Here is an 18,153-nt window from a genome sequence, read left to right on the forward strand (position 1 = left end):
TAATGATTTCGTCATTATGACCTTGTTATTAAAGTAAACTTTTTTATTCATTTTATGTGTTTTTTTTATATTTATTTTAAGTATATTTTTATGATGGGATGCTTGGTTTGTCATAAAGCAAAATAGAATGATTGTTCAGAATCCCAGAGAGAGACAGAAGTAGAACCCCATGCAGATTCACATCTCTTTCTTACACGCTCCTATTCCATTTACTGTAAATTAATTGTAGTAGATTCTTTAATTTTGGAATTTCTCAATCAAGAATTTTTTGTTGTACTAACAATATAAACTACAATTTGGAATAATTTGCTTAATGCATACAATACTCTATAATTTTAAGGTAATCTATACATGCATAATTATTAGTTATTTATACTTTGTACTAGTTTTAAACCTGTGATGTCAATGTAATGTACAGGTCCAGAAAAATCCTAATTTTAATTTTAAAAAATCTACTCATATCGTTACCCCCCTACTATTTTAATAATTAACCCCGACCCACCAATTATAAAATTCTCTATTATATTAATTAGTAAACGCAAATACAATATCATACCGTTGACTATAGCCTATAGGTGTCGGATGACCGCAATTAATGGAGGGTAGATGAAGGATCCTCCTTCTAGGTCGCGCCTTGTCGCAAGTCAACCCAATTCGAGTTAGCGAGCTATACACTTTAACAGTGAGAGGAAAAGATAAAAAAAATCCTTTTTCCAGAATGTCCTTATAAAAAATTAAACCCTAAGGGGTCGTTTGGTTCAAGATATGAAATGGAAAGGAAATGGATACAAATAGAGGAGGGACATGGTAACAAAAATGGTTACCTTTATTGAGTGTTAACCATTAACTTCAAGTAATGGATTTTGTTACTTGAGTGGAAGAGAAGGTAACAAATTGGAAGAATCCATTACCATCAAGTAATGGTAAAAGATTGATGAGGGGTTGAACCAAACAAAAAGAAAGAGAATCATAATTGATTCCGTTTCTTGAAATCCAAAAATAGTAAACCAAACGACCCCTATATTTTAAAACTGTAAGGTTCTCTTCTTTCCGACTCGATCCCTATTTTAATATATTCATATACTTTATAAATCTCTCTCTTTAGTCTTTGGTAGTACCATTCGTATAACAATATAAGTACTCCACAACACTGGCGACCGCAAATGTCAAGTTCCTTGGTGGAACCATTAACCAGCCCTCGTGAGTGGGGCCTATAAACACGAGGTCTCCAATCTCCTTGTTGCTTAGAAAAGACCTAATGATAGGAGCTTGTCATTTTGACCAGATAACAATAGGGACTCATCAGATGGTCATGGAGTGACAAAATACTGATGATCATCCTAATTGCACAGTAAAATTCAAGGAAACATTTTATAAATTATAATAACAATCAATATAGAAGCACCAACTCCAATATATATAACCTTTATTCAGAGTATTGTTTTATTTGTTATTAATTTAAAAAAAAAATACTTTTGAGACTTTACTAGCACTTTTTGCAACTTATTATCTAATGTAAGAGATGAAACAACTAACATAAATTGAAAAGTTAACCAATAAAGAAGCACGGTGCAATTTGATGCTAATATTAATTAGGGGTTAAGTCGGTTACGAGGTTGGTTTGAACATGTTTGTAATTTTTTTTATCAACTTTTATCTAGTTAAAATCAGTCCAGTTTTGATAATATATTTGTACAAATTTTACTTAGGTCATGTTCTTTTGAATTGAAATTTGCTCAACTTAATTGAACTTAATGAAGCTGAATTGAATTGACTAAAAATAACTTAATGAAGTTGAATTGATTTAAAATTAGGTCCAAAACAAAATGCCTCAGATTTAGTTATTATTTCTTGGACAAGTCAGAAATTTAGTACAAATCGGTCAATACTATTCACGGGATTAAAGTGCGATTTTCGAACTATCATTTTCATAAACTTTCAGCAATTCAAATTATAACTGATCAGATTTTTCTCAACGAGGTTGCATCGAGGTCAAAATTAATGTTTAATACGACGAATCAGAGTAGAATGTTTACTTCTTATTGTATTTACAAGTTAAAAGAAATAGCAAACACTCATCAATATCCACCTAAAGTGTGATTAAGAAAATAAACCAACAAAAATAATTGTGAAACACATGTAAATATGTGAGGAGGACTAATATCTAGAGTTTGCCTTTTAACTCAACACCTTGCATATATTTGCATTCTCATCAATAATACAACAACTGCCCTGGAATTGAAACATACCTAAAATTATATTGAACCATCATATGCATAGCATAGTATATCTGAGCTGAACACTTGAAAGCTCAATTCAATCGATCAACTATATTTAGAATACACACTAACAAACATTTTGTTGGGTGTCAATGACTGCCAACAACTTTTACATATTCTATCACAGTGGTTAGAAAACGACTTCTCCTAGGCAAAATTCTAAATGATTCATAAATGAAGTAAATAATTTAAGACAATCTAAGGACCTCTTTTATTTTTGGTTTCCGTTATCAATACTCTATCCTTTGTTCACCATACAATTAAGGACATGCCTGCAAATATAAAGCCCTTTTAAAACTGTCTAGTCATTTTTTCGTTTTTGTTGATTGTTTCCCCCTCCATACAACAAGGACAAAACAATGCCCTAGCCCCTATAAATTGTTTAATGATTAATATGGGATCTTTATAATAAAAAGTCTCAACAAAATTTTGTTGAATTTAGTAAAAGTTTAAATTAACTAAAAGTAATAAGCTAAGTTTAACAAAAATAACTTCACTTCATCAAAAATAATTAATCTAGTTCAACCAAAATAAATAAAGGACAACATAGCCTACATGTCCATGTCGTTATTTTTGATACATAAGGAAAGTTAGGACACCTTTATTTCAAGGGAGACTCCTAACAAATCAAGAGAACAAAAAATTATGTAATGAAGGTTCTATTGAAATATCCACGTCAACCGAGACAGCAGATAAGTTTTGCCCTATTTTTGATAGAAAATCCTCTACTCGATTGATTTCCCATAAAATATGCTTAATGGTGTAGAATCTAACTGGCGAACTAGCTGTCAAATGTCATCAATGAGGGTTTGTATGGTCGAAGAGCAAGTGCATTGCCCTTGCATATCTCTTATAACCACTTGGTTATCTCCTTCAATAATATACAAATCTTGAATAAGCTGATGAATGGTAAGAATAAGTCCATTTCTTATCTCCCAAGCTTGAACAACGACGAGGGTTTGGCCAAAACGATAAGGCTAACTTCGATGTCTTTTAATAAGTTAGTGTAGCCTAGCTTGTAGGTCCATGCTTTAACGTGCTATAATAATTTGGATGATTTGATCATTTATAATATACTAATACACTTCATATATAGATGTATCCCATAATAATAATTTTTTTACTCAATTTATTTTTTCATAGAGAATTTTGATCTTTTATTTTTTCAATTTTAAGATTTATCGAATTAAATTTTGATCTTTAATTTTTCAAGTTATATAAATGATTCTCAGGCTTGCGTCATAACTGATGAAAAAATAGAGCTGATGATGAATGGTGATTGGACTCTTCATCCAAATTTTGTCTTTCTCTCTCACTGTCCCACTTTCTGTGGAAGCATTCAATTCTGTTTTCAAGTTTTGCTTTCTCACACGCTATATGTATACTTTCTAAGTGAAGCCTAAACCTATTTTTTAAGGGGAAGTGAAGTCTAAACTTTGAGACTCTTTTGTCGTTAGAAAATCCAAACTGATTATTGGATAAATATATGGAGTCATTTGGCTTAAATTTAAGGAAAATGGGCTCCAGATAATTTTGAGGGTTTTTCTACGTTATGCCTTTGTGTTTTTTCATTTTTCTACGTTGTACCTCATCTTTCTGGAATTTTTACACTATGTCCTTGTGTTGTCTATTTTTAATACAAAATGTCATTAATGAGGGCTTATTAATGACAGACGTTAGGTTTGACATTAAATGTGTCACCTACTATCAATTTTATAATTTTTTCGAACAAAAAAAAAGAAAATAAAATACCCCTCCTCTCTCTCTCTCATGTTTTGATCATTGAACTTCCTTACTCCCTCTTCTTCGCACTCTGTCCCAGAAACAAAATCCCAGAGCAAAAAAACATCTGCAACATCTCTTCATCTAATCCTATGTCCACTGTGCAACCACACAAAAAAATTGCAAAAATCGCACTTGAAATATGCCCTACCAAGATTGCGTTGAGATCCAGAGATGTGCAATCTTGCGTTTTTTGGGGGGCTGCAATTACACTTGGGAGTGACGAATTCCCATTCCAAGGCCACAACTGAGTAAGAATTTGCAGTTGACATTGTTGATGATGGAGAGGAGCTTCAAAGAGAAAGGAAGAAGATTAAGATTTGGGAAAGGGGAAAGAAGTTAATAAAAGGGAGTCAAATTAAACTCTAGTTTTTTGGTGGGAGAGTTTCCCTCTCATGTTTTTACCAGCTACTCAAATTAATTCGATTAGTTAATCATTATTAATTTCACTAATGGGACACATAACAGCCACTTAACGACAATGTCATTTTGTATTAAAAATAGATAACACAAGGGCACAGTGTAGAAATTCCAGAAAGATGGGGTACAACGTAGAAAATGAAAAAACACGAGGGCATAACGTAGAAAAACCCTAATTCTAATTATTTCCAATATATACTAAATAATCTAAATATAACTATTTGCTCATAACAAAACCAACTTTGAATATTTTGTGCTAAATAATTAATGGAATACACGAATCCAATTTATTATCTTAATATTTTTTCTATTTAACGGTATTAAAAAATGTCATTAGATTATATTAAATTTCCCTGATATACGTACTTTACAAAACCAAGAATTATTTATGGAGAGTTTACATGGGACCCTTAGTCTATTTCCTTCCTTATCCATTGCAAAATAAAGAAATTTTTGTTGGGAAAGACTTGTTATATAATTAAAATAGTCATTTTGTTGGAAAAGACCTAATAAAAATATTTTTGTTAAAAAACCTATTATAATACTTTTATTTTTTACATAAGACCACCTTAATGTTTTCCGGCCAAAAAGTCCATTTTATGGCATTGATTTTTCTTCTCCCTCCCTTTCTCATTTAATGAGACTAACCTATTTTTTCCTATCCTAGACCCTTAACCCTACCAAACCTTTTACTGATCTTGCTTCCCATTTTAAGGGATTAGGGTAGAAAAATAAATCGGTGCTTTTTAATGAGAAAGGCAAGGGAAGAAAGTCAATATCGGAAAAATTGACTTTTTGTCGAAAAACATTGAGTTGGTCTTAAGTAACAAAGGGAAGAATTATAATATATAGGTCCTTTTCAAAAAAAAAATAGTTTTTATTAAGTCTTTCCCAACAAAATAGCTATTTTAATATAGGTCTTTCCTAACAAAAAGTTCTAAAACAAATTGCACACCATTTCTCCTTCTCATTTCTCTTTTCTTCACAGAATGAAACTAGTTTGGAAGCTTTTCAACCTAAAATTTTCACCATTAACAATTAAAACTTGGAGGGTAAACTGGACTTAAGTTACTTGATCCTTAAGAAGACTTCAGAGTACGGTTTAACAAGAGTTTCAAGAAATAAAGTTGGTCATTATTTTCTTGGTTCTCATTAGATATTGAAATGGTATTACTTACCGTTAATTGAAGTATTGTTTTACATACAATAGACCATTGGATTATCGAAGTGGATCTAATTATCCTCTTGTGTCTTGTCCAAAAACAGTATTCTGCATGAACAACTCCAGATTATATGCATGTATCATGTTGTATCAAGTAGGGTACTATCACATTAGGTTCTATAAAAGGCAACGTGCATATCCCAATATAGTGAGTAAATTTTGTTTGTGAGCTTGTTAGCATTTTAGCAACTAGGTATTAGTTGGTTCATTTCATTTTAAAAATAATATTTAAAAGCTAATAAGTTGTAATAAATTTCAATAAGTTATAGTAATTTCTCGTACCTTATAAAATGAATTTCAATATGTTAAGATAAGTTTTAATACGTTCTAATAAGTTTTAATAAGTCCTAAAAAAAATAAGGGGAAAAGAACGCACCCTTAATGTGCTTTCTACTAGTAATATTAATTATTTTTATTTATTACCTTGAGGGGATCATATTGGCTACTCATTCCGTCCCAAAAAGATGTCCCCATTTCTTCTTTTCACGGTTGTCAATGCATGTTTTGTATCATTAATAATTTTAATTACATATCAGTAATATAAAAGTTTGACTTCGTAATGTATTTAGTGAGAGTAAAACCCCACATGATTATTTTTTTATACGTCGAAAATAATTTAAAAGATTCTCTTTACTTATAAATAGTGTTATAAATAGTGCCAAAATTGCAAATGGGAAGATTTTTTTGAGACGAAGGGAGTATTTAGTCAGCTTTAGTACTCAAGGGATGAGTATAAGTGATAGCCTACTGGTATCGATATCAGCTCCGATTCTAGAGGTCTTAGGATTAAGCTAAGTTTCACCCAGGGATGGCAATGTGGCGGGTCTGGGTTGGGTCCACCTGGACCCAGACCCAGACCCATTTACTTTTTATAGACCCAGACCCGTTGGGTCTAGATTTTTCAGACCCAGACCCAGACCCAGATCCGCTGGGTCTAGCGGGTCCATGGGTCCTAAATGGGTCCTTCTTAGTTTTAAGTTTTCATCACATTTTTGAATATATGTAATCAAAAAATTTCGCCGTAATATATATAGGTTCTTGTATCCATGGTTAAAGCATTCTCCAAATTTTTTTTAAGAATTAACTCGTAAAATCACAAAATCACAACTCACAAAATTTTAGAGATTAGGTAAAAAAAAATTCTAATATGTAAATGGGTCCATGGGGCGGGTCTGGGTCTAGCATATGTGAACCCGGACCCAGACCCGACCCTTGCTCTTTGGGACCCAGACCCGACCCGGACCCATTGGATCTAAAATTTTTGGACCCAGATCCTTATAAATGGGTCGGGTCCTAGCGGGTCTGGGTCGGGTCTAGGACCCATTGCCATCCCTAGTTTCACCCCTTGCAAGAGGATCCCCATATTTTCCTTCTACTTGCAATGATCTTCGACTTACCTTTAAAAAAAAATACTCGTGGAACAAAATATTTAGCTAACTACAACTAAGCCAAATAGCCTCACCTCTTTAATTAACTGCCCTTCAAACTTTTTGTATTGAATGATCGCCCTTTTCAACAGCCAAACAATGAAAAAAATTAGTATATTTGATAATCCTATTGAGAAAAACGAAAAAATGTTCTAACTTTTCAACCAAAATGAAAAAATTAATGAAGAATTATCTATCAAAAACTACTTAGCCCTATTCTTTTGGGTTGAGCAGAAGTGAACTGAATTGAAACAAGATGAACTAAACTAAATTCAACTAAAGTAAAGCTGTAAGAGGAAAATATTAGTTGAGCTGAACGAAATTAAATTGATACGAAATGAAATGAACTGGACTGAATTGAAATTGTGCCCAAAAAAAAGTACAATGCCCTATTAGTTAATATGTTATGGAAGCACTAAGTGAAACCAAGACATACATTTATAACAACTCTAATTATATCAAGGAGTGCGGAGCACCAAGCATATAAGGTGATCTTGTAGAAGCATATAACATCATCACAAAGATAAAGCCCTTGCGTATGAGCAGCAAGTGATAGCCTATTGGTGTTGGCATGCATCATTTCTGGTCCTAGAGATCCTGAAATTGAGTTTCACTCCATGCAAAAAAAGATCCTCAATTTTTCCCCTACTTACATGAGACTTCATCTTACCTTATTAAAAAAACGACGCGTATTTTGTACAAGTGTGGTGTCACACGCACATGACATGAAGTAAACTCTTTTCAATGTGAGAGACAATTCTTCTCTTTCACATTCTCAAACTCTTGTCAAGGGTTTTGTCCTTGGAGGATATATACATGTCTAGTCATATTACATACATATCCGCTAAATTCCAATAAAACACCTTCACCATAACATAGAAACTACTAGCAAGCTTTCCAAACCTGTTTTTGGTTACATTTTGTCCATTGTTTCAACTAAAATAGTCAGAAAAGTTTGATATCAGAAATTAAGCATGAATAAGCCTCCATCAATATTTATTTTCAAACAAAACAGGAAGAGATGGAGGTGACTTAATAAGGTGACAAAGACGGATCATGGGAAGAGTACTAGGTGCCACTCGTGTTGTCACTAGAACATGATTTTGCGAAAAATGAAAATAGCTTAATATATAATCTTATGATACGTACTACTTTTAAGTTTTAAGTATTATTAAATACAAGTTCAACGCCCATCAGAAAAAAAAAAAAAAAAGGTATTGTAACTAGCTATTTAGCTTAGCTAGGCACAAAATGCCAACCATTTATCAGTTATCAACCCCTCGATTAACCCAACAAATAGAAGAGGTTGTATCATGTATGAGTACGTGAACTTGCCTATTGAGTTTAGCTTCAAATTTTGAGGTATTTGCAGTGGCAGACTCCTGAGTGTTATTAATTTTGAGGCATATGCAGTTGCAGCTTCATTAGTTTAGGCACGGTCATGTCACACATTTTTGATATTTCACAGGAAGGGTGGAGCTGTGGTGGGAGGTTCTGGTGGCGGTGGTTGTGTAGTGGTCTAGGTTGCATTGAATCGGATATGTGGATAAAAACGGTAACCGGACAGAAAAACGGTAGATCTGAAAATTATAACACAATGGATAGAACATGTGGCATAGGGACGTAACAAGTACGAATAGGGATGACAACGGGCCTGAACTGGATTAGATCCTTAAGGATCTTGATCTGTTGTATAGGTTGGAGTCAAATCCGTCCTGGATCCAACAGGTTGGAGTCAAATCCGTCCTGGATCCAACAACTGGAAAATTGGGAACCCATATATTGTGGATCCCACACATCTGGGTCCAAACGGGTCCAAAATGGATCTCGGAAATTTGCACCTTTACTTTATGAGAAAGTGTGGTGGTGGGGCTGGTTGTTGAGGTGAACTAAAAACTGGCATGCTTGCCTGAGCGTTGTCGTAGTGAAAAACAGAAATCTGGTGCCTAGTGGTCGACAGAAAAGCGTAGAAATCGAGAGTGAGAGAGAAGGGGATAGATTGCTAGAGAGCGAAAAAAGGAAAAGAGTTAGGTGACGAGAGACAAAAGTCGATGATGGTTGGTTGTTGTGATGTAGTCGACAAGGAAAGCAATCTGGCTATTGGCGGGTAGCTGGTGTCGAGAGAGAAACGAAGGAATTGATAGACCAAGAGAGAGAGAGAGACAATGGGAGTGAGAGCGCGAGAGGCGGGTGGCTGGCACTTGGTGGTTGTGCATCAGTAGGTCGGCGGCTGGTGTCGTGGCTGACGAGAGGCCGGAAGGCTGGCGGTTGGTAGAGAGATAAAGAGGAATGACCAAGTGACAGTTAGGGTTTGTTGGTTTATCCCTTTGTAAGGTATCGAGGGGATAAGTAATTAAGTATTGTGTACTAAAATTCATATATGAAAAGTTAAAACCAGTTTTTTTTATTTAAAAAGGGATCTACAAATCCGATATGGGTGCAAATCCATATTCTGGCCCCATGATCCAGATTCGACACCAGGTCCAATATTTTGAATTCGGATCCTAAAAAGCACATGTAAGTCGGGTTCAAGATTCATCTTATGTACTACTTAGGTGGTGATGATGTGGTAATCGAGGTTGGATTTAAGAGCATGTCCAATATTATAAATTTATCTTACATTTTAACTCCACAATATGCGATTTTTTCATAATTTAATAATATATAAAATTGCTCTAAAATTATGAGAGGGATAGGGTTTATCCTATCATATAAGGGATTTACAATGGGTAAATGTCGATGAAATTTCTTTTGCTTTGAATGTGGTACGTGTACATTATTTATTTTTGAGGCTATAGTGAGTAGTTGTACATAAACGTACTTGTGATATAGAATTAATGTAAATTACATATAAATTTGTCCCTATTATCTTACTTTAAATTTATGACCTTGTACCAAATAATTATAACCATTATATATACTCAAAATTTGTTTCAGAGTAGTACTCTTATACCAAGGACTCTTGGGTCCAAATATTCAATGGTGTGGCTTTCTATCTCCTACATGGGAGATCAAGGTTCAAATCTTGGTGAAAGTTGATATTCGAAATCCTCGTGTTGATATAAATTTAACAAGATTTCAATTGACTACGTTTTTTCTTATATAACAATGAACAAAAGATCAATTGTGAAAATTTAATTGGTACATAATACCTATATAAAAAATGGTACATGTGTTGTAAACAGAAATAATATTCTATACTAATATCATTAAAATTTACACATTCCATAAATTGCGCTTTTTCTTTTCTTGTCTTTCTTTTTTCCCTCTTTTGAGAAGAACATGTGCAAAGTTGACTTAAAATATACTTCAAACAAAAGAAATTCTAACTTTTCTAGTTTACTCCAAGGCCAAAGAAACTCTATCATGTCATAATCAACTTGGACCATTGCACTTTCAAGCTAATTTATCCTCTTTAAACCAAGTACAAGACGAATTGGTAGTGAGGATGAGGAACACACTTTTGTCAATAAATACTTGGACATCTCATTCTTGTACCATGTTCTTTCGGCATAATTTATGACACTAATTAATTTGTTCAGAGTAATCAATCTCGCGTTAAATGTAGTAACCACAGGATATTTCCCAATGGGTTTTATGACTCCATTGTGATCAATTTTTTTTATAATTATCGACAGTCACAACTCATAATAAACATGATGTAAATGAAATTCGATCTCTTCCTCTTATATTGAATATTAATTCTTTAATATGTTTTTTTCGATTAATTTAACGTTAATTATGAACATATCATTCTTACTCAAATTGGCTTAGAAGAATAGTGTATATTTATTATAAAGATTTTTTCTAAAGGTGTAATGAATTCCTTATAATTTTGTGATAATTTTTTTTAAAACATTTGTAGCCCTTCATATAATTTGAGATTGTATGTTAGTTACATCATTACCGCACAACTTAACGCTAAAAAAATAAACAAAATGTAGCTCCTCCTAAAGTGCAAGTTGGAATTAAATCTTTATGTCTTTTCAAAATATACATAAAATGACGCTCATATTTCTCTTATCTGTATTCCTCTACAAATTAGAGAGAATCTCATTCAAGATTTGGCTGTTTAGAAGTCTTAATTACTTGAAATGAATTTCAAAGATCAATTGTAAATGTCATATAGTTTTCGATTAATGAAATTTATCTAACGCTTTTAAAAAAAATTCTCAAAGATGCTTTCCTCCAATCTTGGCATAATCTATCACGAGTATCAGTTTATCACCATCTATGTTATATGGACTTGAAAGTGGGCTTTAATGGAACAATTTTAGATTTACTATCATTATGTACTGATCCAGTGGCTGGAGTTCATGTGATTGGGCAACTTCACTGGGGAATGGCCAATAATGACCCTGGGCCTTGCAGAGCTTTGAAAATGGGCCTGAAAGTATCAATCTTGTGTTATAAATTATTTTGTCACAATTCATGGATAATTACTTTTATATGGATAAAGATCCTGTTTTTTGGACTTATTTTCAGTTCAGTTCAATTAATTCTTGTTTAGTTCAATTTCTCTCACTACAGTTTCTCTCGATCCAAAGAACGAGGCCAAAGTTTCATTTTGTTGACAAGCAACCATGAGTTTTAATACAACTTCTGTTAATACTAAAAAGTGCAAAATTTTCATTTTTTTTTATTATAATAATATTAATAAGCGACCCTTCTCTCTCAATATACAAGTGTTGCTACATATCTAGTACAATTGTTCCAACAAGGCAATAACAATGGTCACAAAACATGTATGAAATTTGAATGGTTTACCCAATTCATTAGGCATTTGCAACTAAACCCAATAGAATTAAACATTAAAACTAAGACATAGAATTAAAAAACATGCACATTTATTATACACATATATATTATGTATACAAGCTAAGAAAAGGGCAAAGCTGAAGCCTATGCTGCATGATCCGTTATGTTACATTAAAATCTGTCCCACTTCTTGCAACCAACCTCTCTACCAAGCAATTTTAATTAGATGACGGAGACAAGGTAAATAGACAACTTTTTTTATTAGGGGACGTAGATAGACAACTTGATATATATAATTTCAGAACACATGAGTTCTTTAAGTGTTCAAATTATTATAATTAGTCTATTTACCTTGCCTATCATCTTTCTGAAATTGCGTGTGTCTAGAAGCTTGGTTTCGATTCTAAAAGACAAGATACCAATGTAACGATGATCCCCCAACTCAATCAAAAACCATTCTTTTGTGCTTAATCCCAAAAGGAGTGACTTCCCTATCACATAAGTCATAACCATTCCAGACATACCTAGGAAGATAATGGCGAAAATAGAAAACATCCGAATTGAGACCGGACTTATCCAGAACCCGGACCTGTGCAAAACCAGGTCGCCAATCATCGGATCCTGTGAGTTTCAGATACAAGTAGCAGATGGTTGCATTCACGCAGGGTCCCTCCACCTGAAACTCATCCACACTACAAGGTTGAAATGGTTTCCTTGGCACATCATCTAAGACACTTTGATCCATTTTATCCACCCGTCTTACATGCTTCGTGTTAAGCGGGTGGACAGAAACACCATTGCTTCTCGAGTCTCCGAATTGTAGGTTAATATGGTTCGATGTGCCAGCTTCCACAGTGCAACTGGTCTCTACAGTGATTACATAGCTGCATTTCCCCTGCCAGCCAAAACTCAATCATAATATGCAAAAGAAGAAAAAATTCTGATTAAATACTTCCTATGTCTCAAAACACACATCAATTTGCCTTTTCAAGGCCTCCATGACACATATTTTATCATCAATATTTCTAATTACATAGTAAAATATATTATATATAAGTTCATGATTTGAATACATACATTAAAAATAAATTTAGCATAATCCTAACGAAAACGTTTCAACATTACATACTAGAGAAAAAAAAATATGATCATAGCTGATGAATACTGACATTATAAAAATATTTTTGACACAGAGAGAGCAGTTGATTACCTTCATTTGCAATTCTGCTTCAGCAAACTCCAAATTCTGGCAGTCCATGGCAAATGCAAGTAAAGACAGCAAAGTTGCAGCGAGAAGGCGCTTACGGATCACCATTCTGGCTTGAAGGTTTTGATGTTCACTAGGTGCAGAAATAAGCACATATGTATCTTTATACTCCTCAAAATTCTTTCAGAAAATTCCTTACTTGAAAGAATTAGAAAGCTCTGATTCTGAGCCTACATTTGTGTCTAATACCATAACATAACATAATGCAATGTACATATGTAAATTAACTTACTTGAATTCTACTTATACCAGCAGTAATCTCTGGTTTAGCACAAAAACTACAGTATAAACATAAGTGACAGGTTTAATCAAGCCTCACGTTTCTATTATTCTTTCTCTCTATTTATGTTCTTATCTTCTCCTATTGCAAATTAACATACCAGAAAAGATGCCTGAAAAACTGGCTTTAAAAGTAAAGCACATTGTAACACAGTAAGGTTCTAAGGGAGTATTATCTTATCTCTATTGCTTTTCAGAATCAATGGGGAAAAAATATTAGAAAGAGTGTTATTGTGTCTCAGAATTAGGTATAAGACAAAAACATATTTCCTCCACTATCTTTTGGTTGCAAGCCTTTTTTATTTCATGCTTTTTAGCACACAATTGTGATCCATAATTACATATTAGTAAAAACTAAAAAGTAGTTATTAGAAAGTCGATATTTTAGAAAATATACATCGACATATAATAGTGTATTTCACGCACGTTGAAAAACGTAGTCAAGATTGGTAAAGTTTGAACACCCTAATAACAAACGTAATTAAAAAAGATAAACGGGTTAATCAAAGCAACAAAACTTTGAAACAGTAAGGACATTTTTTTGTTATTTATTGATATTTCAAGCAATAACAATTATGTAAGCCAACTAAATGCAACACGAGAACATGCTCAAAAGAAGTTGCAAAATGAGAGAAACTACCCCTATATCAGAGATTCTCTTCCAAAATATACTCTCTTTTTTAACAAGGAAAAGTCAGAAATCTACAAGGACTCCAAGATTGGGCTAGATTTGCGTATCTCAAAAATGGGACTAGCACTACTCTTTTGCACAATCGCATCATTTAATTTGACTGCACTACAATAGCACATTCACAAGGTTCACCATACTACCAGTAAAGAGGTTGATCCAGTTTAACCAAAGATCTCGCGTTCGAGCTCTAGTCCAAATTGGTTTTATCCTTACTCAAATCCAGATTGATACGAGTCTAACAGGATCCAGAAGACCAAAGGGTTTTCACCAGAAAGAGAACAAGATTTGACACGCAACAAAAAAATATCAGCCATTGGCAGGGTATGGTTTGGATTACATCCCGCCTTCTCATCAGTTCAATTTAGTAGAAAGAGTGCTCTGAAAGACAGAGCTCAAAGTGTTCCTTCAGAAAGAAACCAAAGCAGAAACCTGCGAAGTCTACCCACAAAAACATAAACCACTCGATAAACTCAGGCAACGACGTCAAGGCTACTGCTTAAAATTAAAAACTTGACCGTAGGCCTTCTAGTTAGTCTAATGAAAAACAAGAAAAGCCTCCGCGACTTTGCTTTGTGGGAAAGGAAACACAGATGCAGATGGCAAAATCATGAACAGACAGATATGTAGGAGATGGTACCAAATACACCAGGAGCAGATGGCAAAATAAGTTTCGATATGGAGAGGAAGATAAGCCTAAATAGTACTTCATTTGGCAGCACCACAAACACAGATATCATGAGAAATCGCTTATACGTCCTCCGTAACCAAAGGAATGCAACAATTGGAAATTATATGTGAGGTATAAAATATTCAATTGTTGCATTCTCTTTGTCACGAAGAAAATAGTATTTTTTTTTAGCATAGCAAATACAAATATCCTGAGACAATCTACTTAATAAAAGTCAGTTCAAAATCTGTTTATCACCCACATAATACATGTCATCTATAACTATTGGCATCAAGAGCAACTGAGCAAGTACATAAACCAGGATCTTACCAATAGGCTATAGCTATCCAATCAAACAATAGCTACAGGCTCCTTTCCATTTCATAATAGCAATGATATGTGGCTAACAACATAACTATGAAATTGATCTGAAGCGGATTGAATATCATCAATGCAAGAGCTTAAAAAATTCAGACGAGTTTCTGATATAACTCGACTAAATTCAGCTATTTCCGAGGAACATGTTCCAAAAGTATGCTATAAAGATAAAAATGTATCATCCTACCGCTGGATGACCCACAAATAACCCAACTTACATTTCTGAAACCAAAATTCCCGTAACATATGTGAAAAATCGCTCTAATCTAATCCTCTAGTTCACCTTCTCTTTTTCTTTGATTTGTGTTCCTCCTGTAAATCATCTAATGCTCCATTGGCAACACTTTCATGCTTCCTCTTCTTACTCACTTTGTTGCTGGCCACCTCAATTGCAAGCTTGCCCTCATTTTCTTCGTCTTCCCCTTCACGAGTTCGTTTCTTCTTATGTTTCTTATCCTTGCCACCTTTATCTACAGTCCCTAAGTTCCAATGATCCCCCTTGCTTTCATCTCTTTGTTCATCAACCTTGATGCCATTGCTGACTCTCTCTTCCTTTATCTCCTTTTTCTTCTTGTGTTGCTTTTGGTCATGGCCATTGTTCTCCACAATCTTCATTACTTCATCTACATTCCCCTTGTTCGCCTTCTTTTTCTTTGACTTCTTCTCAGCACTTCCTACATCATCCACATTCCCATCAACAATTTCCTCAACTTTCTTCCCTTCCATGCTCATTGAACTCCTCCCAGCATTACGTCTCCCCTCATCATCTTTATCTCTCTTGTTTTTGCTCTTATGCTTCTGTGTCCCCTCATCATTATCTAAACTAGCCTCAACTCTTCCAGCTTCTCCTTTACTCTTACTCACCCCTCGATGCTCCTTACTCTTGCTAGTGCCTATCTCCTTACCTAGTAAACCATCTTCACTACCAGCTACACCAGACTCAACCGTTCCATGGGCGACAATACCATCGGAGTGTCGCTTCTTAGCTTTACGTTCACCTCCTGAAATCTTAAGCTCTTTATGCAGCTGTGCAAGTTCATCAAAGGCAGCCGAAGCACGCCTCACGTATAGAGCAAACGCAGGGGCTGCTCCATTGTCTAGACACGCAAACTTCGATAGGATTCTCGAGGCTTTCGAAAGAGAAACGGTTTTACAAGATACTACTTCCCCTGACACTGTTTTCATATTACACCCCTAAAATCAGTCCCTTCTAAACCCTGCCAATAGTCAATTAGGGTTTTACATCAGCAAAGATTAGAGATTTAGCTACAATTTTACACAGATATTCCAAACACAAATTGAAAACTTCATAATGAAATAATATACACAAAGACAAACTATATTTCCACAAAATCAATCAAACCCTATTCAATAATCACTTATAACTCGCAATATATAGTAAAATTAGTCCTAAACAAACCTTCAATTTCTTGAAATCATCGAAAAATTGCTTCAATCTCTATCCTCGAAAAGTAACTTGAATTGATGCTGAAAAAAACTTCCCAGATAGAAAAGGAAATTGTAGGATGAAATCTGTGATCGGTAATCTGTAACACTGTAGAATGAGATGGAATTTCTTTTTGTAGTCGCCGCAAACTCTATGGATTGGAATTTCGACAGTTAGGGTTTTAAACTTCTTATGTGTTTTCCTTAAAACCCTAGCCTTATAGGGGATTAAGCCGATCGTTATATGATTTTTTTTTTTTTTTTTTGAGGGGTATATGATTATGTCAATAGAAAGTCTTAAATTTTGTTATTTTTATGCTTATGTCTTAATTTTATTAGTTATTTGTTTAGGATAATTTATCTGTAACTATTTTATAAGGCGACATTTTATAAATAAATATTTTTTCAAAAATAAAAATAAACTTTTAAGTGGATTAGGTTTAAATAATTTATTTTGCACCGAAAATGTATGATATAGTCAATTTTCATTGGATATATTTAATTTACGTTTGATATAGTCAATTTTTGTATGATATATAATATATATTCACCTTTTATATAGTCATATGATAATCAATATACGTATGATATAGTCGATTTTTCTTTAATATAGTTAGTTTTTGCGTGATAAAGTCAATTTGGATGCACAATAAATTATGATTAACTCAGCCACCCAAGACGTTTTGTAACATCTAATTTGCGGACGTTTGAAAGCAAAAAAAAAAAAAAAAAAATCAAAGCACATATAGTTGCCAAAAATCTCCTACAAAGAGGGGCCCAAACCACGTATTTGAGAAGCGGGGCATTGCCCCTCTTTTTAGACCTAAGGTCCACTTTGCGTGTCGATTAGGGTGGAGGACATTGTCAAGTGGGAAGATGGTTGGAGATGCACATCAGTTAAAGAATAACACAGTTGTCTTAAGATAAGCACAACGAGAAAGAAATCTGGAAAAATTGTCGTAAAACTGGAAAAAGCGTGTTTATAGTCTGTGGCTCCAAGCACCCGCAAGGCCCGAGTGTTACTTCCCGTGGGGTGCACCCTGTGGTTGTAGGATGTGGTCCTTTGAGGTACACTTGTACCTTGGAAGGGGCATGTGATGCCATCCGTAGGCCCTCTGAAACCTAGTGAGAGTTGTGATAAGAGAGAGCTAATGGAAGCCAAATGTGGGACCAGATGGAAGATCCGAGGCAACAGGGGGATCTTTAGGCACCCCAGGGGGCTAGGAATGTCGCAAACGAAAAAAAATCGCCTGCCTCACATAAGTTGAAAAGTAGCCCGAAAAGTGGATTATAGTCAATGACTTTGGCCGCCCGTGGGGACCAGGCAATGGTTCCCATGGGGTGCGCCGCAGGGCCGTAGGAGGCCATTTGTAGGCACACTCGTGCCTTAGAAGGGGCATGTGATGCCATTCGTAGGCCCTCCGTAGTATAGCGAGGGTTGTGCCAATCAAGCCAATGGAAGGAAAAAGTGGATAAGGAAGGTGCGAGTCACCTAGAGGAATCATTAGGCACCCTAGAAAGGTCCAAGACTAAAAAA

General features: G+C 34.5%; 1 protein-coding gene across 2 annotated transcripts; it reads right to left on the reverse strand.

Annotated features, from left to right (window-relative positions):
• Positions 1-11,960: 11,960 nt before the first annotated feature.
• LOC104900199 (embryo-specific protein ATS3A) lies at positions 11,961-17,309 on the reverse strand. Of its 2 annotated transcripts, XM_057396229.1 has the most exons (3): positions 16,591-17,309; positions 13,099-13,228; positions 11,961-12,783 (listed from the first exon to the last, which is right to left on the reverse strand). In XM_057396229.1, exons 2-3 carry the CDS (start codon positions 13,201-13,203, stop codon positions 12,331-12,333), a joined length of 558 nt encoding a protein of 185 aa, XP_057252212.1. In that variant the 5' UTR covers positions 13,204-13,228; positions 16,591-17,309; the 3' UTR covers positions 11,961-12,330. The 2 variants fall into 2 exon arrangements, with proteins under 2 accessions (XP_057252212.1, XP_010685872.1); XM_010687570.4 differs by lacking the exons at positions 11,961-12,783; positions 13,099-13,228 and adding an exon at positions 15,216-16,387 and having other exon boundaries at positions 16,591-17,172.
• Positions 17,310-18,153: the final 844 nt, after the last annotated feature.

This window comes from Beta vulgaris, chromosome 7 (assembly GCF_026745355.1).
Source record: "Beta vulgaris subsp. vulgaris cultivar EL10 chromosome 7, EL10.2, whole genome shotgun sequence".
Lineage (NCBI taxonomy): Eukaryota > Viridiplantae > Streptophyta > Magnoliopsida > Caryophyllales > Amaranthaceae > Beta > Beta vulgaris.